Source organism: Geospiza fortis, unplaced genomic scaffold (genome assembly GCF_000277835.1).
Source record: "Geospiza fortis unplaced genomic scaffold, GeoFor_1.0 scaffold162, whole genome shotgun sequence".
NCBI lineage: Eukaryota > Metazoa > Chordata > Aves > Passeriformes > Thraupidae > Geospiza > Geospiza fortis.
In genome coordinates, this window is record NW_005054316.1 from 1386553 (window position 1) to 1409719 (window position 23167).

Genomic DNA, 23167 nt, shown 5'->3' on the forward strand with positions numbered 1-23167 from the left:
AAACAATAATAAACTATTTGGAAATAGGAAGAAACAAGCTAAATTGGAGAGCATAAGGTGATATCCTTACTGAGGAACTCAAGAGCTCAGTGATGGGGAAATGTAATAAGAACAATTAAAAAAATACAGCATGCCTGCACAATTCTGTTTTAATACTCTAAAAATCACTCTTTACTGCTATTAACCACATTTAATATAACAAAATATCAGCCATTAATTTAGCAAACAATAACAAAACTATGGGTTTGAGAGGGTTTAAGAGAGGACTTCTTCAATAGGGAAGAGCAGGAATCCAATGAAAAGGGCCATTTTCATCAGTAATTGACAGAATCACTGAGGCTCTTTGCTGAACCCATGGGAAGAAAATATGTACCCTTATCATTTCTTATTCAAACTTTTTATGGCCACAAGTTAAACATTGGCACCAAATTTACTGTGCTCAGTGTTATGCATGATAAAAAGGAAAAACCCTCAAAACAACAGCAGCTGGAAAGAGTACAGAGGAGAAAATAATCACAAGTTTACTAATAAATATTTAGCATGGAAGCAGGTCAGGAGTGGTCTCTGTTCAAACTTGCTAATAAATAAGGGTGTGCTTTTAAGTAGAACACCACTAACACTATGACATAGCTAAAAATCTCCACAGAATTTGGGCATTGTTTATTATTTTTAAAATGATACTTTTCACAAGTTCTTGCATTTACCTTATTTTTGGGATAAACATGAGGTGCCACTTTGAAAAAGGCATGTGGCATTTCCTCCTGTGTGTCGTTATCAAGAACATGAAGTCTACAGGAAGGGATAGTGGTAAAGACCTTTGTCAATATAAACATGTCTTCTGGGACAATAAATATTTCTCTAAAAAAGAAAAATTAAATTATATCAAAATTATTTTCCAAAATGAAAGGATATGTGCAATACAAAGCAAAAAATATTGCCATGGTTTAACTACAGCCAGCAATTAAGTACAATGCAGCTGCTCACTCACTCCCCAGACTTAAAGTACCTGAGGGAAAGAAATGGAAAGAAAATATAAATCTTGTGTGTTAAGAACAGTTTAACAATATAAAAAATATATACTAATAAATATTCTAATAATATGAATATTTTTACTGATTCAGAGAGGGAGAGAGAGTAACAGAACCCAAAAGAAATGAATGATGCTCAATACAATTGGTCGCCACTCACTGACCAATGGCCAGCCTGTTCCTGAGCAGGGATCAGCCCCCTTCTAGGTAATCCTTCCCCAGTTTATATACTGAACAAGACATTCTCATGTATGGAACTTCCTTTTGGCTGCTTCAGGACAGCTGTCCTGGCTGTGCTTCCTCCCAGATTTTTGTGCACCTCCACACTGGCGGAGCGTGAGACATTGAAAAGTCCTTGACTTGGGGTATGCACTCAACAACCAAAACATCAGTGTGTTATCAATATTGTTATCACAGTAAATCCAAATATACTGCACTCTACCAGCTACTAGGAAGAAAATGAAGAAATTAAGAAGAAAATGAACTTAGTTCCAGCCAAAGCCAGAACAAGTACATGCCAGAATTTAAGGAAAGCAGACAGATAAGTAAGTTTTTAAGCAGGTTAGTGAAAAACCAGAGTGCATCAATACCACTCCCCCATAAGAGTTGTATAGGACCTTGTGAAACTCACCTGAAAACCAGAAACCAGGCATTTGGTGGTTGATCAGCATATGTTACTGCATAGTCAGTGAAATACATCTTACAAGATTCATCTTCATAACAAGGAAACTTATCAACTGAATTAAAGTTTCTTTTAAATATTTCTCTGGAAAGCAGAAAACAAGATAAAGACTTCAATCTAATCAGGACGGCATCTATATATATATACTGACTTTTACTTAATGCTGATCATGAAGAACACTTTGTGCATGAATGTAAAACAACAACATAAAATGTGTTACTAATGTTTCTCTAGTAGTTGTTCACTCTTAAATAAAAAATCATGGAGGGATCAGTTCTTTCAGACCTCATGGCAAATATATACACATATTTCTATCCATCAGTCTACCTGTGACTATAGCTGCTTCTAATATCCCAAGATGTTATGGCTTCTACAAAACTTTACCTCTTTCTTTTTTTTTTTTAATAAATATCAGTTAGCATAACTTCACTTTCTTTATATTAAGTTGTCATCTTAAAGCTGTGGAATCATTAGGATATTAAAATCCCTTTATTTAGTTTTAAAACATTTTGGAACAACAAAGGAATAAAAGCAAAACTTATTGGCCAGGGTGCTAGATTGTTATGTTAAATAGAAATCTGTCAGCTGTTAAAAAACTAAGCACAAGCACATTAGCATGATTTTAACACTCAAATGTATCCCTCAGGACAATGCCTATGAACTCTATAAGTTTGAAGGCAGACTAAAAACTGCATCTCATCTTTGCTGATGTAGAAATGCTACAAAGCTAAAATGGAAGGCTAACATTTGGAACAAGGCTGCGGTTGCAAAGTCCTGATCCCATCAATGTACACAGGTTTTACAAAATTAGAAACTAAAAGGTGGTATGAAATTATACCTTGTGTGAGTGTTGTTTAAATTGCTGGTTATAAGGAATGAGGATTTATATCCACAGGCAGTAATTATTGCCAGTTTTCACTCCTCATCCCTGGAAGAACTGATTTACTGCTAGATCAGTTGTGTGAACACTTGCAGAGAGATTTTTGGAGGACTTAATGGAAATATGTGATCCCCAGAGAGTGTTAGGCTTGCAAATGACTTAATGAACACTGCTGAAATTAGAATAGCCATCTTTCCAAAAGCTCTAATAAAATATCAGGGAAAGCATAGAAATACACCTACTACATTTCTACTACCTAGAAATACATCTACTTCAAGCAAGTGAGAAAAAATGACCCCTCTTGAGATAATAAACTGTGTACAGCTACATAGTAAAGCTATCTTCTTTCTACTGTCAATCGTGTTTGCTTAACAGATAGCACAAATAAAAAAAAAATCCTTAAATCAACCGGTTAACTGCTTAACTAAGGAATCAGTATCAGATCTATACTTATGGAGCAGCCTACCAAATACTAAAAAAAATAAATACATGCAAAAGGTAATATTTCAGATCAAAAACATCGGAAAGAATTTGTAACATTTCTAAAAATTAGATTTTACTCATGTACGGTACACAGAATAAAGTATAGCATATATTTAGTAAAAAATATTTCATCCCTTCCATCAAAGTTTTGTAATTTTGACACTAATAATGCTCTTACTATGCTTATTTTGTGAAAAAACAGTTTATGACAACTGCCTACAATAAAATAGTTTGATTTATTGCATTATTACCTTAACAACGTTACAGCACACTCTTCAAAATTTAACTCAATCATAGTCCACAGGTTTTTCAAAGTTTCTTCAACATCAATGTTTTCTTTAGTACCTAGAGATAATCAAATAAGTTACAAAATATAACATCCAATTTTGCTATTGTTCTAAATTTACACCTGCCAAATACTTCTGAAAAATATGTCTTAGGCAAGTAAACGGCCTTATTTATTTGGAGTTTTACTGAAGTCTCACTGAGCTCAAAATTTTTTCCTTTGACAGAGTATTTTCCATTCATCACCATCTTTGTACTTTTAGGCACACCTACAACTGCAGAAATTATGTGATCAATATTTTCTCCAATTCACAGTTTTTTCACTGTAACATGTTGTAGTGATATTTGGCAATCTCTGTCCTCAGAGAATATGCTATTTAACTCCCAGCAACTTTCATCTGCAGATATCAGGAAGGGGTAGGGATGCACCTAAACTATTTGTGTAGTTAAAAGGAAAAGAATTGGGCAGCTCTAACGGGTAATTCACCCTGTCTTATATTGCATGACTCACATAACAGGATGTGATGTCATCTCAAGGTGTCGGCTTCTATACATGGAATACAGATGAAGACTAGACTGATTTGAAAGTTTTCAGTAGTACAATACAAATCTTGGTTTATTCCAATAAATACCTTATAGTTTTAAAAATAAATATCACTTTTTCTAACTTGAATGTGTCTGGATTCAAGCCATAGACTTTGAATGTCAGACTAAAGATCTTCTTGTTAACCTTTGGATATCAGCCTAAAGAGACTGTTACTATGAAATTCCTTTCCTCCTGTGGGTACTTAAAAATTCTAGAAAAGTCTTTTCTTATCTGGTCTTTCTGAAATAACAAACTAACAACCTGTAAGTACAAGGCTTATATTCAATCCTGATCCTTACAACTCTACTCAGAATTTTGTGGCTATCTTTCTTTCTTCCTGGACTGTGGATACTGTACTTGGACACAGTATTCCAGCTGAGGTAACAGAATTGCTGAATAGGAAATGCTGTAAGTCCTGAACTGCTATGCAAGATTCCTCTATCTATATGCACAAGAATGATGGATAGTATCAGTACAGTATCTTTGGAGGACAGCATCAGACTTCGATACTGCGTGTGTTCCACTGACTACTCATTATGATGCTCAGGTTCTTGTATGATTTCCTTCACATTTCCAGAAAAAAAACCCTTAACATTTACCTTAGCTCTGATCTAAATCTACATTAATACAAATTCTGGTTTAGTATCAATGCAAATCTAGGGGGGGTGTATCTTTCATATACTTTTTAGTATCATATATGCTAACTGAGTGGTTAGGAATACTTAAGAGAACTACAAGTTCTATTTCATTAGTTTCAGTTAATTTTACCAAGATATTAATTAGTAAAAAACTCTTTACAGTGAAGATCTTAATAAGATGAAGCATGAAACATTTTTGAAAGGTATTTATAAATGACACACCTGGTTCTCTGCTCTTCAGTATTTTCCTAATATAGGTCCCTCGCCAGATGGCTTGAATTTTGAGAGCTGCTGCTTGTTCCTCAGATGTGGGAGTTCGATTCTCACAACTACTAAGGGATTTCTCCTCACTGATCTCTGAAGGATTGGAAGAATGAGTAACATCAACTAAGCTGGAAGTCCTGTTCCTGTTGCTTTCTGTAACAAATTTAAAAAATAAAAAAGAAACAAATAAACACAAAACAGCAAGAGAGTGATTTCAAGCATAAATCTTCTGTGATGGAAATATCACTCTTGCAATTTTTTTTAATCATAAGTTGGAGTAAATCTACTGTATAATTACACAAAGTCAAAATGTCAGCTACTTTGCTAGTTACAAACATCAAATAATTTAATTTTTCTCTTAATGGACAGCTATTGCAGGGCATTTTTTAAAATCACATCTCTTACTGTAGTTTCAAAATTTTCTTCCAATCATGAACCCAGAGGATACATTAAAGCCTGACTCTGTACGCAGCTTAAAAGAGCTTCACAAGATTTTAATTACTTTTGCCTTTCAATCTGATAATTTTATTAAGTAATAATTTCAACACCAGTGTTGTTCAAAACATTTTTTTTAGCCTTCATAAAGGAGCCACGGAAGAAGGGTAAGATCTATGATAAAGGGAGAGCTCATATATTGGACTGACTTGATGTTATCAAGGAGTTTCAAAGTGCAATTAATTTTCAAGTTAATTGGTTCTGACAGGTTAGCAATGAGGTCTTTGAATGCATTCTTGCCTAGAAATTAGCATCCTGGGAGCCATCAGAACCAGGACTTAGGGAAGGTTGTGGAGAGCAACACTCCAAGGGGCCAATGCCAGAGGGGTAGTTTGGGACTGCACACACATGGAATAAAGGGAGCAAGACAGTGTGATAGGAAGGAAACAGTGCTGTAAAAGGAAGTACCAACAAACAAAAAGGAGAAGTGGAATCTGCTTGAAAAATGTAGACAACATTGCAGGCAAGCAAGCTGTCTTAAGATACTGCTTTCATCAGCCAGATCACACATTTCAATCTAATTACTTTTACTCAATATTGCTAAATCTGGCTGTGTTCTCAAACCATCATTTCTTGTCAGTATTGTATTTCCAAACCCTAGAAAGCCTCTTTAATGCTTGGGGACTGGAAGATTACACAACCCCACGTCAGTAGAAACCTCATTAGAAGTCAACAATATGAATGGCACGACCACTTTTATAAAACAGAAACATATAATCAATCACAGAATACAGACTTGAGTGGACCACTGAAGGTCATCTGGTCCAATCCCATATCCGAAGGCAGATGAATTTAGACCAGGTTGCTCCTGTTCTTGAATAAATGTCCAGTACACTTTTTAATACTTCCATAACAATGGAGACTCCATAATTTAAGTGGGCATTCTTTTCCAGCTTTTGGCTAGTCTCATGGTGAAAAAAGTTTCCCTAACATCCAACTGGAATTTAACATGTTCTAAGATGTGTCCTGTCTGTGCATCTCCAAGAAGGTTTTGGCTCTTCCATTCATTCATCACTGTAACACACTTCAAAGTGAATTTGTTCAATCTACAAACTCGTCTATTTTACAATTAAATAACCCAGTAGCAAGATGACTTCTGACCTCACTAATCATCGTCTTCATGGAAGGGAAATAGACTTCGATTTTCAGCTCGTGCTTTGGCTCATAAAAATGAGTTCTGCTGCAGAGCGTACATTCCTCATATAAGGCAAAATAATGTATTGTAAAAACAGTTGTATATACATGAACACACATATACACAGATTGACCTAATAGGTAAGAATATCCTAACATGGAGCAGGAATCAACAATACAGAAAAGTAAATACAAAAAGTATTGGTGTGGTGTTGCCCTGTGAACCAACTAAAAGCATCATCCACTGAAGATGCCAAGTAGACCCCATAACTAGAAGTAAATACCTATAAGTCTAGTAATAAAACTATTCATTTGTGAGGAGAAACAATATATGGATATACAGTAAGTTAGTTAGATGTTAAACTGTTTCTGAAAACACAAATATAAAGAATTTGTATGGACTGTAACAAAAAAATCAATTCTATTTATAGAAACTTTCAGAAGTTGCCACAGATCAGGCCAAAACCCAAAAATTATGAGTATATATTCATAAGGAGGTTCTTTTTGTTCTAATTTTTTTAAACAATGTCATAAGAACAAAAAATTTTTTTGCAACATTTAAGGCAAAATAATGAGGTCTTAATTAAATATTCTGATCTTTCAAGGCTTTTTTAACTTAACATTTCTTAATATTTTTCTTGTAAGCAGAGAAATGTATATTCTGAAATGCTTTTAATTAATCATTCTTGAACTAGTGAATGCTTTAAGTCCATCAGTATTGAACTTTCAAATGAAGTTTCAAATTTGACATTATGACTGAAAACAGATTTGTCAAAAATCTCTGACACACCTTAGCTGTTAATCAGAAGACACTGTGCTAAGAATAAAACTGAAGCTTTCAAAGCAGCCTAGCAAGACACTGTTCACCATAAAATCACTGCAGTTCCTGGAGGCAATGATGGAATTGCCTGTAGGAATGATTTTTTGCAAAAGGAGTATTTTGCATGTACGCAAGAGGCATTTTACATATTCAACCAAATAGTGTCAAACTTTCCCTCATCCCTTACTAGAACTCCAGTTCAAATCCAAAGTGCAAGAAGAAACAAATGTTCAGAATTCTCTTTTCATTGACACAATACAACACAACACAACCATAGAATCAATCATCTTAACCTATGTTTCTGGAGGAGAGAGAAGCTTGTTCTGAAAAAGAACTGAGCAGGACTTTCCAAATACAGTTTCACAGTCAAGATAAGCTTATAGAGAACAGCTTGACTTCTAGATAAAATTTCAGACCAGAAGGTTTTAAGAGAACTGTACACAAAGGGCACACCACTTGAAAGTTGGAATTTATCCATGAGAAAGAAATGTAGCCCCTGAAATGTGCCTAAATGACTGTTAAGTGTTTGAGACTCTTGAAAATCAGTGCCACAGACCTCCACTGACTCCACTGGCTCACTATTGGGCCCAATGAAACCAGGATAAGGTAAAAAAAGAAAATGTGCAACAGAGAGCAGGCAGGCATCCTGATATGCTTCCTTTCCCAGGAAACATCACATACCTCTGTAAATTCACTACCTCATGATTGCCCAAAGTTCTGCAGGGCCCCTTTATTCACTCTCCTCCCAGAATACAACAGAAGAGCCATGCCATGGGGAAGCACTCAGCTTCAGATACTTCCATCTTTTTTTCATATGTTCATATGGCATGGTCTTCCACTTGTTTCTTGTGGCTCTTCCACTAATTGCTCCTTGGGGATGGATGATACTTGGCAGTCAAATAGATATGACTAGATCATTTTCAGAATGGCTTCTCAGAAACCTTTGCAGCCATGACCACTAACTGCAGTAAATCATAATATCCTTGCCCTTGCTAAATCTTGAGATTAATTCAGCACAAAGTGAAAAATGAATATGCCAATATAAAATGGAGATGCTGTTTCAAAAAAAAGCTCAGATTTGACCTGATATACTTGCAGACCCAGATGACAAAAATATTTTATTCATCTGTTATGGTAGTTTACACTGATGCCTGTCAGGTTCCAAAAGACAAGATTTGACAAGATTTAAGCAACCAACCTGACAATGCAGCAGAGCTGATATGGGGGCAGCGTATTCAGCTGATGGCAATCCTTCTAGGCCTTTCTACAATGTAGTTTGCAATTGGTATTTCCTGCTATCTACCTCTTTTCCCTGACAGTTCACTTGGTTTATGCTTTATTTCTTTATGTTTCTGGAAGGAACCTGAACAAAAGCATGCATTTACTCCAAAGCAACCTTTATTAAGCAGGGCAAAATGTCAATAAAGGTCAAAAAATGTCCAATATCAATAAAACCAAAGGGAAACAATAACCTTTCCAGTCCAATAGGGATCTCTTGTAATTTAATTTTAGAAAAGCAAATACTTTAAAGGGATATATTGGACACTGGAAGAAATAAAACTGAAACAGAACATTCTTTCTCCATATATTTTTTCCACTTTTTTGATTCACTGCCCAACTCCTAAAAAATATTCTGTCACAGCATATTCTCATACTTTAGTAATTTATATGAGATCTTTGCTACAACCTGTCAACTGTGCTAATTATTCAAATCTATTTAAAAATGTCTTCTAATGCTGACAAGTGTTTAAGTGGTTTTTTTTTTGGAATGCAGAAATCAGTAACACAGTAATCTTTAAAAAATGTGACAGGTGTTATTTACTTTAAGTGGTTTGATAAATGTCAATTCGCTGACCCTTGCAACATACTCTTGTCATGGATTGCAATTCTCTGAAAAATACCTGGTGCCTCACAGTAAGAATAACCTCCAGAAGAGAGGAGATTCAGAGAAAAGTTCCCAGTAAAGAGACAAATATATGTGCTTATAAGTGCTTTCTTAAAGGGACAAAAGTATTACAACATTGTGTCAGTAAGGATATTTGTGTAAATTTGAATTTAGTTTTTTATACTATTTTTCCAGAATAAATTGATTTTGATTAGTGAATCAAAAGGAAGTTAGTATCATTTTGTTTGATCAAGTAGAAACACTTTATTCTGCAAGTTCACAATATATAAAGAAAAAGCTAAGTTTCCATAAAAAGTCTTCAAATGGTGATTGCATCTCTTCCCATCAATCAGACAAATTATTTTTCTGTTGTGATATGAAACCAAGTACATAAGGCTTTTATTGGTAAACTAGATGCTAACATTAATAGATTAAAAAGTTATAGAGACTGAAAAATAAGTCCTAAAATGGAAAAGAGCCATATATTTGGTTGCCAAGCAAACTTAATTCTAACTATGCAAAACTTTTGCATAAAAAATGAAGCAAAGAAACAGTGGGAAGAGAGTTATCCCTGCTTGTAATAAATATGTTGACCTTCCAATGGCTTCTCTCAGAGTACGTTCAGGTACACAGAACTCCATGACCACAGGCTGGAGAAGAGGCAGTTGGTGCTGTAGCCAGCTCCACACTACATGGGTATGACTAGCCAGACAATTAGCCAGGCAACACAGTCATTTCCCAAATAACAAGCTTAAAAAACAAGCAAGCAAGCAAGCAAGCAAGCGAGCAACACAACAAAAATATAAATACCTCCTCCCTCCCTCAAGAAACAAACAAAAACCTCTCAACCCAACACTAAGAAATAGCTGAACTTCCAATGAAGGTACTAACTTGAGTCTTCCTTCACTCTTATTTTGTGAACAATACAGGCATTTAAGGTCTTTTCAGCTGATAATTTGAACAAAAGCGATGAGGTGCAGTACAACAGGTAAAAAATGCAGATGTTTGATAATGTTTGTTAATACTGACAAATGCAACTCAAAGAAGACCAAGGGCAGTTTTATAAATTAACAAAGGGTAAACAGACTTTCTGGAACAAAGAAAAGAATCATTTCTATTCTGAGATGAGCCTTGGATGTCCTATAAACAGTAAAACTCTCAGACTAAAAATTATTCGTGCCTACTTAGGCAAGAAAAAACATGAAGAGAGAATAGTTGGCTTCCCTGAAAATAAGAATGGGTAGATTTGAAGTGATTACCAATATCAATACATTACCTGAAAACACAATGTCATCCCCAGAAATATCAGCGATTTCAAAATCCAAAGTAAAGGACCTGAAGGCAAATTTATATCTGTAAAGATCCTTCTTCTCCGATACATATTCGATCAAATACCAAAATGCATTATTGAAAATCTGAAATCAGAAAGACAAAAAGAATGATTCATTTATAAAGATTTATATTGCCTCCATTATTGTTTCAAAAACTGTTTCCCTCTTCTCTTACCATGTATAAATGAAATCTTTAATTTCCTCTTACAAATACTGTATCTGAAAATCCCTGCTGTAGGACTATAATGCTTCAAGACAACAGACAGAAAACCTGTTTCATGCCTGGCTTATAAAAACAAGAAAATAGGACTTGTTATACAGTGTGTTTATTACCCAGAAACAACTTAGTTTATGTGTACAGGGCTGGTGGCCTCATACTAGAGGACAGAAGAACATATTATAATTGCTATAATGACAATGGGAGTTCTAAACTTGAGGTTTCAGAATAGAGACAGGTAACTTAATGGGAATGCTTTCGAGATTAGGAAATGCCACAGCATGGGAAGATTTGGCTCTATTTTTATGCTTTGACATATTGATTCTCTTTAAAGAGCAGAAATCCAGTCTTTTCCTCCCCCACTCCTAGTGGATGGGAATTTTCGAGTGTGTTTTACAGAACTAGTTTCATAATCTGAGTTTAAGAACATAGTAACAACTTACTGAAAAAGACAAGATTTTTCTGTTTCATTGCCCTTAGTTTCAGATTTTTCTGCTTTCTGGAAACATATTTTATGTATTTTAATACTAATAAACTTGTCCTTCATTTTTAAATTTGTAAAACTAGGAAAGAAAGAAAACAGTAGATCATTTCTTGTATTCAGAACAATTTTTCACTGTTTGTATTAAGACAGATAATTTCCATATTTTTATTCTTTAATCACTGTCAGCTCAGTGTCTTTCATTTATCTAATTTCGGTCTTTTTTTTTCAGCTATACATTGGTCTTCTTAGAGGAGGGTAAATTAAGGGATATATGTGTTTATGACTACTGAATTTTTCTTAAGGTCTCAAAGTTTTGTACATATTTCACATAAAATTTGTTTATTTCATTCCTGAGTTCAAAGCAACTTTTTTTCCTGGTGGACTTGGCATGTAAATTACCTCTTTCATGAGTGGTGCACCTGTAATCAGTCTTTATTATTCTATTATCTTGCTGAATTTGAGCTGGTGTCCAGCCCATTTGTAAAAGTGCTAGTGTTCTAATTTTTAATATCAGTAATTATAAAAAATATTAAACCATTTTTTCTATTCAATCTTCTAATATATGCATAAACAGTCTAAACTGCATTAGCATTCTAGTACTTTGATGAAAAGAAATGAACCTGGACTATATAAAATATTGACTTTAGAAAAATCAAGTTATAGCAATATGATCAACATTTGCATACACATAAAAACTAGTGTAGCTTCTATAAAAATGTTTTGTTGCAATCTTTTTTATAATATTGGAAAGCTACAGCATAGAGATCTACACAAAAGTGTAATGTTTTCATCATGTATCTTAAATTTATTGTGCATAGAGAGCAGAAAAGTTGAATAAGAATGGTGTAGTTTCAAGAAACAGAGAAAACCAACTTGGAATTCTGTGAATGAAAGAACTCATTACTGCCTTCAGAAATATAAGCTGTAATAATGTTTTCCTGTTCCATCAACATCAGGCACAGAAAGCCAACATTAGACTTTTCTGCATTCCAGGTGGTATCTTTCAAATTCAACATCAAGTTTTAATATAAACACAGCTCATGCTTTCTACCCCAAAGTATGCTAAACTAGATCGACAAAAATAGACTCTATTTAGAATGTGCTACTCTGTGCACATTGAAGTTTCTCTTCTTAAAAGAAGATAATTATCATACAGTTGCAAGTTATGTAATTTGGGCTTACACTTTATAACGAATGCCACATTCACAGTATGCAGGGGGTCCTTGTTAAGTGCACAGACATTGTTTTGAAAAGGGTAATGACAACATCATGCAGTTATCCACCTTCCGTAGCTTTTAGATATGCACTCGTTCAAATTATTTGCTCACCTTGATGTTTTCTTCAGTTCTTTTAGTATCCTCGAGGCCAGGAGGACAATAAGCTACTTCCAATTCCTTCAAGGCTTTAGTAAGCTCATCCTCACTGCTGTAATTATTTATCACATTTCCAACAGCTCTCAGTATAGCTGTAGCCTGTTCTATAAATCGAGAGCTCTCCTGAGGAAAGAGAATAAACCAACCATTGTTAGAAAGATTGCCTTAAGATTTTCTTTGGTTCTCTTTCTGGGCCATGACAGAATACAAGCATTTTTTTCTGTGATGAAGTACAAAACTTTTGGAATTCATTCAGTTGTTTTTAATATTATAAACTGTAAAATCAATTATGTCTCTGATATTCAAAAGCATATCAATTTTTCACTGATTTTAGCCAGTGAAATAAATAACAGGCGCTATAAGATATATCTATTAATTGTTCTATTTTTCCTATATCATTAGTCCTAGGAAATTTAATCAAAAATAAGATCGTTATAGAGACTTTCTACTGCAGTGATAATAGTGTTAGCTGAAGTGCTCAGTATCTTGTGTTATGGAAGGACAAATTATCATTAGTATCCTGCTGGAAGCAATGATCAAATACAAGCTGCCTAAAGCATCAATAATCATCATCAGGATTTCTGGGCAAGAATGTGAACATGCTCCTGCAAATGACAGCCTGCAAAGGAGCTGCTTCAAAAAGAAGTACAGGAAAAACCCAAGGATAAAATTCAGCTTTATTTTCTTGATGAGAAATACCTTTTCATCCAAAAATTGAAGGCAAGGAGATAGTACAGCCACAAGATATTTTTAACAATCCAGCTTTTTATATTTCAACTTTTTTATCACAATAAATGTGATAAATTTGCACAAGCTATTTTAGTGCTCTATTATTAGAACCTAGAATCTACACTGCTATGTAAATTTGCTGTTGCACTCACCTTTTAAAATGTTTTTGCACGAATGTTCTCTAGAAAATATATTCCCTCCCCTCAGGGACTTCAACAAATATTTGAACCTACTGCTTGCTAGAGAAACCTTGAAAATATGGATGACAGTGGTGTTTGGATTATGGACAATGAAGAACAAAAGCTGTAGTAATTTCTCCCCTGGGCCTCTTATCTCAGCTATGGAAAGTTGTTTGATTAAATTGTCATTTTACATATAAAAGCTGCTCGCAGACCTGGTGAGTAATATGTGATCTCATGGGACAAAACATACTTCACTGATGTGAGGTTTTATTTAAATAGGCAGGTATTTTTTAATATTAATTAATATTTATACATGTATTTTATGACATGCCTCAAAGAGTGAGTGATACCCTACCCTCACATATATATTTCAACAAAAGCCTTTTTCACATTTTATGCTGCACTCCTATGTAAACCACAACACTACCTGATTTTAACTTACATATTTATGTAAGATAATTTTTGCACTATGCCTCCAGTACCTGTTGTGCTGTAAAACACATAACTTTTATGCCCTTACCAATTTCATATTAAAATTAATACTATACCATTGAATATAATAACTCTAAATGGAAATCCAATACTACTTCACTTTAATTAGTAGTCAGAAAAATTATTATCACAATGTTTGATTAGTCATTATGCACACCTTCTGAAGAGCTGGCATCACAGCATCCTCTTCTCCAAAGACACATGGCACCGTGGTACACAGCTGAATGTGGTGCCCTATGGGACAAGTTACTGCAAAGAGCAGGATGTGTCGCCTAAAATCAAGAAAAAACCCAAACAAACAACTTTTTTTTTTTTTTATGGTAATAATTCTTAAGCTTTTCCTTTCATGCATTTGGTAATATCATTGTCAGAATTGTATTTAGGTGAAGAAGCTTATCCAGGCCACAGCTTCAACGTATTAACCAGAGATTCAGCAGCGAGAGTAAGAAAGGAGAGTTCATGCCCCCCAGACACACTGGTAGTTTTTAATTACATCTTCTTTTGACTAAAATTTAAAGGCTCCTCAGCCACTCACAGACAGTGGGAAGAGAATGCCTTCCATGCTTACCAAATGACTTCTCTTTTGAAATGAAATGGGGAAGTGGTCAATAAGTCCATTTGTTTCCCACACCTTTTGTAAATTAAATCTGACTTTTGTCTCTGACTGGAGTAAAGAGAATCAAAGGTGGGAAGCTTATAAATTTGACTTGATGGTGTCTCTGTTAGCTTTGAAATTTACAGGTGCAAAAAAATACATATTTTTGGCCCCCCTACAGTACAGAGAGATACAGCTTTTAGAACTACGCTGAGAAAATACATGTGAATCCAGAACTAGATGTGAATGTAGTCCATAAACATAATAATAACTATTCCAGTTTTAGTCTGAATCAAATCAAATAAAGACCACTATTAAAGATCTCACTAAATTTCAGTATGCTAGAGTTGTGTATTTTTTTCTATGCCTATTGTGTACTTTCTTTCTATGCCTATTTATTTGACATCTTACTTAATTTTTAAAAATACATTTTGTTTCATCTCTTTGAATTTTAACTGATGATTTTCTCTTTTTGGGAAAGTAGAAGGCCTTAGTTAGTTAGGCAGGAATATTATGCTTATGACAGGACATGAAGATGTCATTTTCCTGGTTTCCCTGGAAGGGTTTTCAGAAAATAACATATCAAGGGCTCTTGCTTTATATCTATTCCTTTATTTAAACAATCAGCCAATGTCCCACACTGAATATTTAGAGTTACATGCAAAAAGAAAAATTCATATTAAGCAATATGTGAATGGGAAGTAAGATATGCGAGACTTCATGAATAATTTCCCCTGTCATGTTTCTTAAATCCTTTTTCAAGAAAAGCATTGAAACTTCCTATGGTAGCATCATGCTTTTACAGTTGCACTAAGAATGCTAATTCTTACATTTTTCTTGCTACTCCAGGGAATATTTCAAATAATTCTAGTTAGAAATGCTTTTAAGTAGGAATTTGTAGGAATTTAAATATATTTTTTAGCAAGTCAGTGTGATTTTTCTTGTTAAATAGTCCTAAGAGTAAAGAACTCAGAATTGTTATAAAAATGTTGGTAAATTCACAGTAATTTGGCAGTCTTACCAAATCCTAGCTATCCACCAGTCTGATACTCCCAAAACTTATGTTTTAGGAAATAAACTTTACTGGGTTACTGTGTAAACAATCATTTCAAGTCTTAACTAAAGAGTCAGGACAGAAATGAAGCCTCATACATACCCAACAGGAAGATTTACTATAGTAGCTTTGGTTGCAGATGTATGCATTTTTAACACGAGTTCTCCAGGAGCCACAGATTTCCAAGAGAAATATTCAATCCTCAGCACACCTGTTGAACATTCCTGTTGAGTACCTACGTTAAGAAAACAAAACAAAACAAAACACTACCCACATAATATGGAGAGGGTGAATAAAATTCAGACACATCTATGCAGAATCTGCAGCTACTTCACAATCATTAAAATATTCATTTGGGTTTTGCTGACACAGAAAAAACCAGTCACTTAAAATGCATTGGTGGTTCAAAGCATGGCTTATTTGTACTATTTGCTAGAAAAGAATGGTTATAAAATGTGTTACTAAGATGTTTACATCTGATGCCTTGAGAGGCTACGTAGAACAGAGGCTAGATGGTGTTAAAGAAATAAAGTAGGTATTTATTAAAAACTTAGGGTATCACATCAGGCATCTTCCAAATCACTTAAGGCTGCTGTAAAAGTCCAAACAAATCCTTTCTGTGCACAAGAAAATTAAGTAAATAGCCATAAAAATATATATTTATTTACATTTATAGCTTACAGTTTAATTATTTTAACAGCATGGTCAGTTTGCTTTTTTTAAGCATGCTTTTAATTCTCTCTACTCCACTCTAGATGCATTAAATTACATCCATGTCAAGTGTTTAAATATCTGATTAACCTAAGCCAACTACCATAAAATGCCATCAATCTCCTGAATTCTATTCTATGTTTTTAATGAAATACAAGGAATTATTATTTAAATAATTCAAGTCGTTAGGTTTTGAAAAAGCCAACTTAAAGGTACTTGAGAGCTTATTGTGTATGAGTTTAAAACTAATTTCAGAAAATTACTTTTGTTATATTGCTGGTTTTGCTGCATTGTGATCAGCTAAGGCATAAAGTAGCTTGCAAGAATGGAATTTGTAGAAAAGAAACCACAAGAAACACAAGGAAATCCATTCCAGAAATATATAGATGAAAAGCTTCCAGCAAATCATAACAAACAGAAAAGGGATTCTTTCATGAAAATTCTCATCATCAATGAAATAAATGATCAAGCATTGCTTGAATATTAGTGTGTTCCTTAAAGCCAATTTGACTATTTCAAACTACTGCTAAATTCTCAAACTGCCCAAGTAAACAACAGACAAACACAACAGCACAAGCATACTCAAGAATGGGAAAACACAACACTGACATGTACTTCTGTGTGTTGGCCTTACCTTCAGTGACATACCTGTGTACTAATGCAGAAAAGCTAACCAGCATTTCAGTGGGCATCACACTGTCCACAAGTAAATAATAGAAGACTTCTTCATCAGAAGACTGTATAGAAAAATGGACATTTGTTCATTCACTTGCACTAAATGCTGTCCAACTGGCCTTATACAAAGTAGGAGTAAGATTTTAGATATGGTGACTTAAGGTATGGTATGGGAAGTAAGCAATTAATTGTCACTACTTCTTCCAAATTTCAGAACAAGTCATCTAAGCCCAGAGCCTCATGCTGCATGTAAAATAGTGTTCACTTATGAAATAAAAGGAAACAGAACTTTTTTTGCATGAGAATATATCTACTTTTATATTATACTGTCATATGTACCAAAATGCAGTACTTTTACTTGCCAAACAATAATTAACAGAAGACCAAAAATTTTGGGTTTTGCTGCAAATTCCTGATTCTCATTAATTACAGAAAACTTAAAAGAAATAAGTACTCTTTGAATTTGTAGATATGAGTGATCCTCCCTTACAAATGGGTTTTACTCCTACAAATCTCTATGAGGACAAAATCTTTCTCTCTTAACTTTAATACATTATTCCTATGCCAATATTAGAAACTATAGAAAGATTCTATTGCTCCTAGTAATTCTTCAAAATCTTACGGTGAATGAGCTTCTTTCTTCAGAACTATTACAGTACAGGTCTTCCTGGATATTCCAGAGCTATATAAATCCATTTTTGGGGTATATATATCTTCCTATCATAATATGAAAATATTCTTTTATAAGCATGATACAGAATTTACCTAATACTGTAAACATATCATCTCTTTCAATGTTAGAAATTGAAATGGTTTTACAGCAAAGGGTTAGGGTTTTTTTTTGCACAAGAGCACATAGGCTTACACAGTCTTAATGCTGATTATGGCTTACAAAAATATATCATGCAGCCATTAGGAAAATTTCTTGTGATGTGATTACTGAGAGGTGGGAAATTGCAGGTGTACTGCAATTACGGAGCATTAATCCATGTAGTTAACCTTCTCAGCAAAGGATTTTACACGAACTTCACACCTGGAGTTTACATTTTGGTACTCTACAATTACACTTCAGATACACTATAAAATAGGAGCTGGGACAGCATATTTGAGCATGTTGAATAACCTCCTGATAAGATGAACTAATGGCAGGTTTAGAGAAATTCCATTATTCGAATGTAACTACAGAGTATTACTAAATCCCCCCAGCAGGGTGCTGTAAATAGCAAAAAGACTTAGCATTTACAGAGAAAATGGAGCATTATGCTAAACATACTCACAGTTTGGATTTTAGGTAACAGGGGAAGATGAAGGAGAATTGAAGAGCAGATTCTGTTGCTGGATCATCGTTAAATTCAATTTAGACACCAAATTGTTAAAAGGTAGTTTTAAATCAAAATAAAGAGTGGTTGGAGATCTGATTCACTATCATTTTTCTTTACATAAGCCATTTTTCATTATTCTGCAGTAGTATTCCACAGCATTTTTCCTTGTCTTAAACACATATATATACTTCTACATATTTGCTTGCAAACATACATTTGTATTGACTACAATAACCTTAATGCATTATTATTTTTCAGTAATAGCAGTTCTATATGCTCTACCACTTTCCTTTAGGATTATATGTATTATCTAATTATATAACACTTAGGAAAAAAAAAAGCACAATACAGTCATTTACCTTAAAACTTGTCTTCTGATAATTATAAGCATATGTATCTGGCTTGTGGAAAACATACAGCCTCCTAAGAAAAATATAAAATTGAAATATAAAATATATATGACTGTGAGAAAATAATCAGCAGAAATTACATCGTTTAGGTAAATGCCTATTTCATAGCACAAAACATTTATTTTACTTTCACAAGTCAGACTCACAGCTATTTCTCAAAAATGGTTCAACATTTTGGTTATAATAAAGGTGAATAAAATTAATCCCCAGAGAAAGCAGCTGAAATTAATTCATACATTTGCTGCATTTCTACAGTTTTCCATTGGAGGTCAGCCCACTAATTTGTTTATTTTCAAGCTGTAAATGGTAACATGCTAATATTACTCTAAAACTTCCATACCCACATAAAAATTACTGGAATGAAGTTTTATACAAAGTTTAACTGAAAGATGGACTGTTTCATATATTTTATTATTGGTTTTTTTAGCCCTGTGCTGTTTGCAGGCCTTCAGAAAGCTACATAGTTCCTGACTACATTTTTTTTATTTTGATTTCACCAAGGGAGACATAAATGGCTTCAGCTTTAATTGAGGATGGAATGAGATTTGAATCAATGCTGTGGTTACTCAGAAACTTCACAGGAATCCTGATCTACTGCTGACATATCAATTCCTACAATTACTGAAATATTCCTCACTTCTCAAAGTGATATGGACTATGAACATTCTTCTTATTTTCAGTGTATCTGAGTGGTAGGCATGACAGAGAAGGAAAAGCTTTCAACCAAACAGACATGTAAAATCAAAATCTTACATGCCTAATTTTTTCTGAGGGATAAATTCTTCAAAGGCCAATGAAGATGCTCTGTTAACAGCTACTTTATCAGCTGACTGTGAAAATAAACTCTCACTCATTCAGAGATAAGAAACTGACAAATGCTTTTGCCTTAATTAATATTAATATTGGTCTACAAAAGGTCAACAGTACTTTAACATTTGGCTAATACGGTAGAAAGTTCATATTTCACATTCTCTGTATGCGACCAAGACTTTTAAAGGAAATTAAATTGCTTGTGATGCTTTTTTTTTTTTTTTCTGAATGTCCTATCTTCCTGGACCTAGGACTACATAAAAGTAACATGGAAATCTTAACAAGGCCTAAAGTGATCTCTGGCTTTTTATTCCTAAATTTCCTGTACTGCTGGCTGGTATAAAAGTTATACATTCTCCTTTAGAGGGTGAGTAGAATTTAAACACTTATTTATGAAAATAGAAGCTTCATAAAGTAATCTCAGTTACATATTCAAACAAGAAAAGAACTGGGTGAATTTTCTCTGATAAAATTACTTCCCTCAGCAATCTTATATTCTCTAAAGGATATGTATTGTACCAGGCTCTTTAAATCTGAAAGACAGAAGCTGAAGATATGATGCTACAAGTACACTAGCTTTTTTATGTTTTCAGAGGCATAAATGCCTTGGAATCATAGTGAAAAGGGAGTGAGACAAAACATCTAGTTGATCAAGCAAAGCTATGCTGATGGCAACAGATTTCAACAACTTTTTTTTTCTTTAGAATTGTGTTGTCTTGATGCAGACGGTGCCTGTCCAGTGCCTCATGGGTGGTAAAAGCACCTTATGGCCACAACACTGCATGACCTACAGTCTTCCACCCCAGCTTCAGTCTGACAGCTGCTTTATGGAGTTATGGAGCTGGTGTTGTGCTCTCCACTGTGTTCTGGAGGACACACCCAAGGCACAGAGCAGGGCTGCAGCCACAGACCCATTGTCAACAGGGACAGTGTGCCTGGTCTGAAGAGTAGCCTTGAAGCCACCCTGAAAGGCAGGATAACCATACAAAGAAGATCTGCTATGAGATGCAATTTTTATATAGCCATGTTTTGAATTTTACCATTGTTATACAGTATATTGTATGGAATAAAACCCAAACCCTCTATTCCTTACTGGAAACAAATGCAGAAGTCTTCAAAGGTAATCCAGGTTTCCCTGGAAACTGAAATCTTTTCTGATGCTGTTTCATCCTTCGATTTAGTCCCTGTCTGGCTCTTCATATCTGTGTCAGCTCTTTCTGACGTTTGTTTTGTATCTAAACTGATATTGTCATGTTCTTCTGAAAAGATAAAAAGACACACAGAGCCAATACAGCGACAGTATGCAATTTAAAGTAGTATCATTCTTAAAAATTACCCCAAATTTGCAAGAAAATTATCCATACATCAATTATTATGCATGCAGTTTAAAACTAAAAGCTATCCCACTAACCCAAATAACTCAAATGGTGACTGAAGCAACTCTATACAGAAATTTAGGGTTTGAATCTGCAGCTGCTTAAGTAGTTTGCCTCAATAAACTACCACATATTGAACTACGCCCTAGAATCTTCAAAATCAGCTCGTTAGGTATACATACATATGATTTCTGCCTAAATTCATCTACATAAAAAAAATACATCCCCTTGTCCAAAGCTTCTATCAGTGAAAGGCTAATGAGGCAGTATTTTACAACCCACAGAAAAAAAATACAGAGAAATTCAGAGGACACAAAGGCCTAGCCTTGCCTCTGGTACTTAGTACCCCTATGATGCTATTCACAAAAATCAGTCTAACTACTTTAAACAGAAACAGATTTGTACTAAATCACATCAGAAAATCAGAATTAATGTCAGATTCATACCAAAATATAAACACATAGCCAGGTTTTGCAATCACTCAATAACTTTTTGTGTTGTAATGTAACTTTCTCTACATCTCTTCTCTGAGATTCATATAAGTAGTTACTGAAAATCTTTGACCCAGCCCAAAAAGAAGTTTTGAGATAGCTCAACAACTGAGAACAGAAGAACTGAACAGCTATTACTTTAGAATGCTTGCTGAGGAAAAAAGATGAGGTAATACTCAAACATAAGGTATAACAAATAAGAAAGCTATTAGATACATACATAATTTATATTTAAATGTGCTTTGCAATATTTCATTATCACCAATACACACATAGCTAATGTGTGGCTCTAAATTAGTTTGCAGCTATTTTTCAAGAACTGAAAGAAATGCAATATGAGGAACGGCACCAAAAGCCTTTTTCCTTTCCTTCAGCTATGGAAAAACTACCTGAGAGCTGAAAAATCAAGACTTCCTCTTCAATTTAAGTTAGCATGGGTGTTAGGCTTCTAGTAAAACAATAGTGCTCTTATTTTTAAGAGCCTCTTATTTTTCTGACCAAATCCTTCAAACATTCAAAATAATTTAAAAAATGTGGTATTAGTTTTGAAAAAATTTTGAATACTCTTCAAATAGTGACGTAAAACACATTTCAAAGGAATACACATTAAAAATGAAAGCTGGTTTTTGGTTCTTTTTTTGCCATTTTTCAGGAAAAAAAAAAAGAAAAAGAAAATACTATAATTCACAGTTCTTAAAAAAGAGCTCTCTGTACAAAATCTACTGTGTTCCTGGAAAGTAACTTATGAGAAGTGTTTGAATTTTTTTGAACACCAAACTGAAGATTTTATGTAATTATATATACTATTAACAGTTCATTGAAATCTTTTCCTGTAAAACCAACACTCATAAATAAGGAGGACTCCTGATATATGTACATGAGGATTAACATTGACACCAAACAACATGGGAATGGTAAAACTGACTATGAACTCTATGCACACTTACCTTTCCTGAGTACTTCTGCATTTTGTTGCAGCAAGGGACTGGTCTTCTATAGAGTGAAAAAACAAAACAAGGAAAAGTAATGATGGTGATTATAATCTTGCATTATTTTGTGAGAGAAAATACCTGATTTTGGGGCAGTCCTTCCAGAGACAGAGAAACAAACTGGTAAGTTATCATCATGGGTTTGGTCTGGGTTCTTAAATGAAAAATAAAAGTAGAAAATTTCATCATAATACCTACATACATATCAGCAACAGACTGATGTTTTTCTAGAGAAGTACATGTCATCTGCAATGTGAGATAAAAGCTGTTTCATATACCACTTCACTATTAAAACAATGCTCTTTGATATTACTAGTTTTTGACAATAAAGTAAGTTTTATTCTAAGAACTAATATTCATATTCTACAAGCAATTCATTTTTTTTTTTCTGTTTCCATTCTTGAAAAAGATACATAGGAACTCCTTTTCCAACAAGCATTTCTTGCTGTGCAAGTGGCAGTACACAAATGTAATTAGCAACAGCATCCTTGATTACAATAGCATCTTTTGTTTTCTATCACCATATAAATAAAAAGCAGCCTCTTTTTCTAATGCCTTTGGCAAAGAACCTTATCCTGGTCAACACCAGCCCCAAGCTAGAATTGCTGAACTAATATGAATGCAATATAGCTGCTGACACTTGAAGTTCAAATGAAGTCAGCCAGCCTTTCAGAAAGTCCACTCATTACATTTACAAATGAGTGGTCTTAGTCTTCGAGAGATTAAAATCTTTGAGTTAAAACATG

General features: G+C 34.1%; 1 protein-coding gene across 1 annotated transcript in view; it reads right to left on the minus strand.

The window, feature by feature from the left end:
- The window catches only part of ADGB (androglobin), a 95039-nt gene that overhangs the window by 26410 nt on the left and 45462 nt on the right, over positions 1-23167 (minus strand). Inside the window, exons 14-25 of the mRNA XM_031056240.1 lie at positions 22380-22425; positions 20659-20824; positions 18705-18768; positions 16983-17085; positions 15740-15872; positions 14146-14260; positions 12541-12708; positions 10457-10595; positions 4805-4999; positions 3325-3418; positions 1660-1794; positions 705-858 (exon numbers count right to left, since the gene is read on the minus strand). Coding sequence (XP_030912100.1) covers positions 705-858; positions 1660-1794; positions 3325-3418; positions 4805-4999; positions 10457-10595; positions 12541-12708; positions 14146-14260; positions 15740-15872; positions 16983-17085; positions 18705-18768; positions 20659-20824; positions 22380-22425 — 1512 coding nt within the window. The remainder of the gene's footprint in view (positions 1-704; positions 859-1659; positions 1795-3324; positions 3419-4804; positions 5000-10456; positions 10596-12540; positions 12709-14145; positions 14261-15739; positions 15873-16982; positions 17086-18704; positions 18769-20658; positions 20825-22379; positions 22426-23167) is intronic.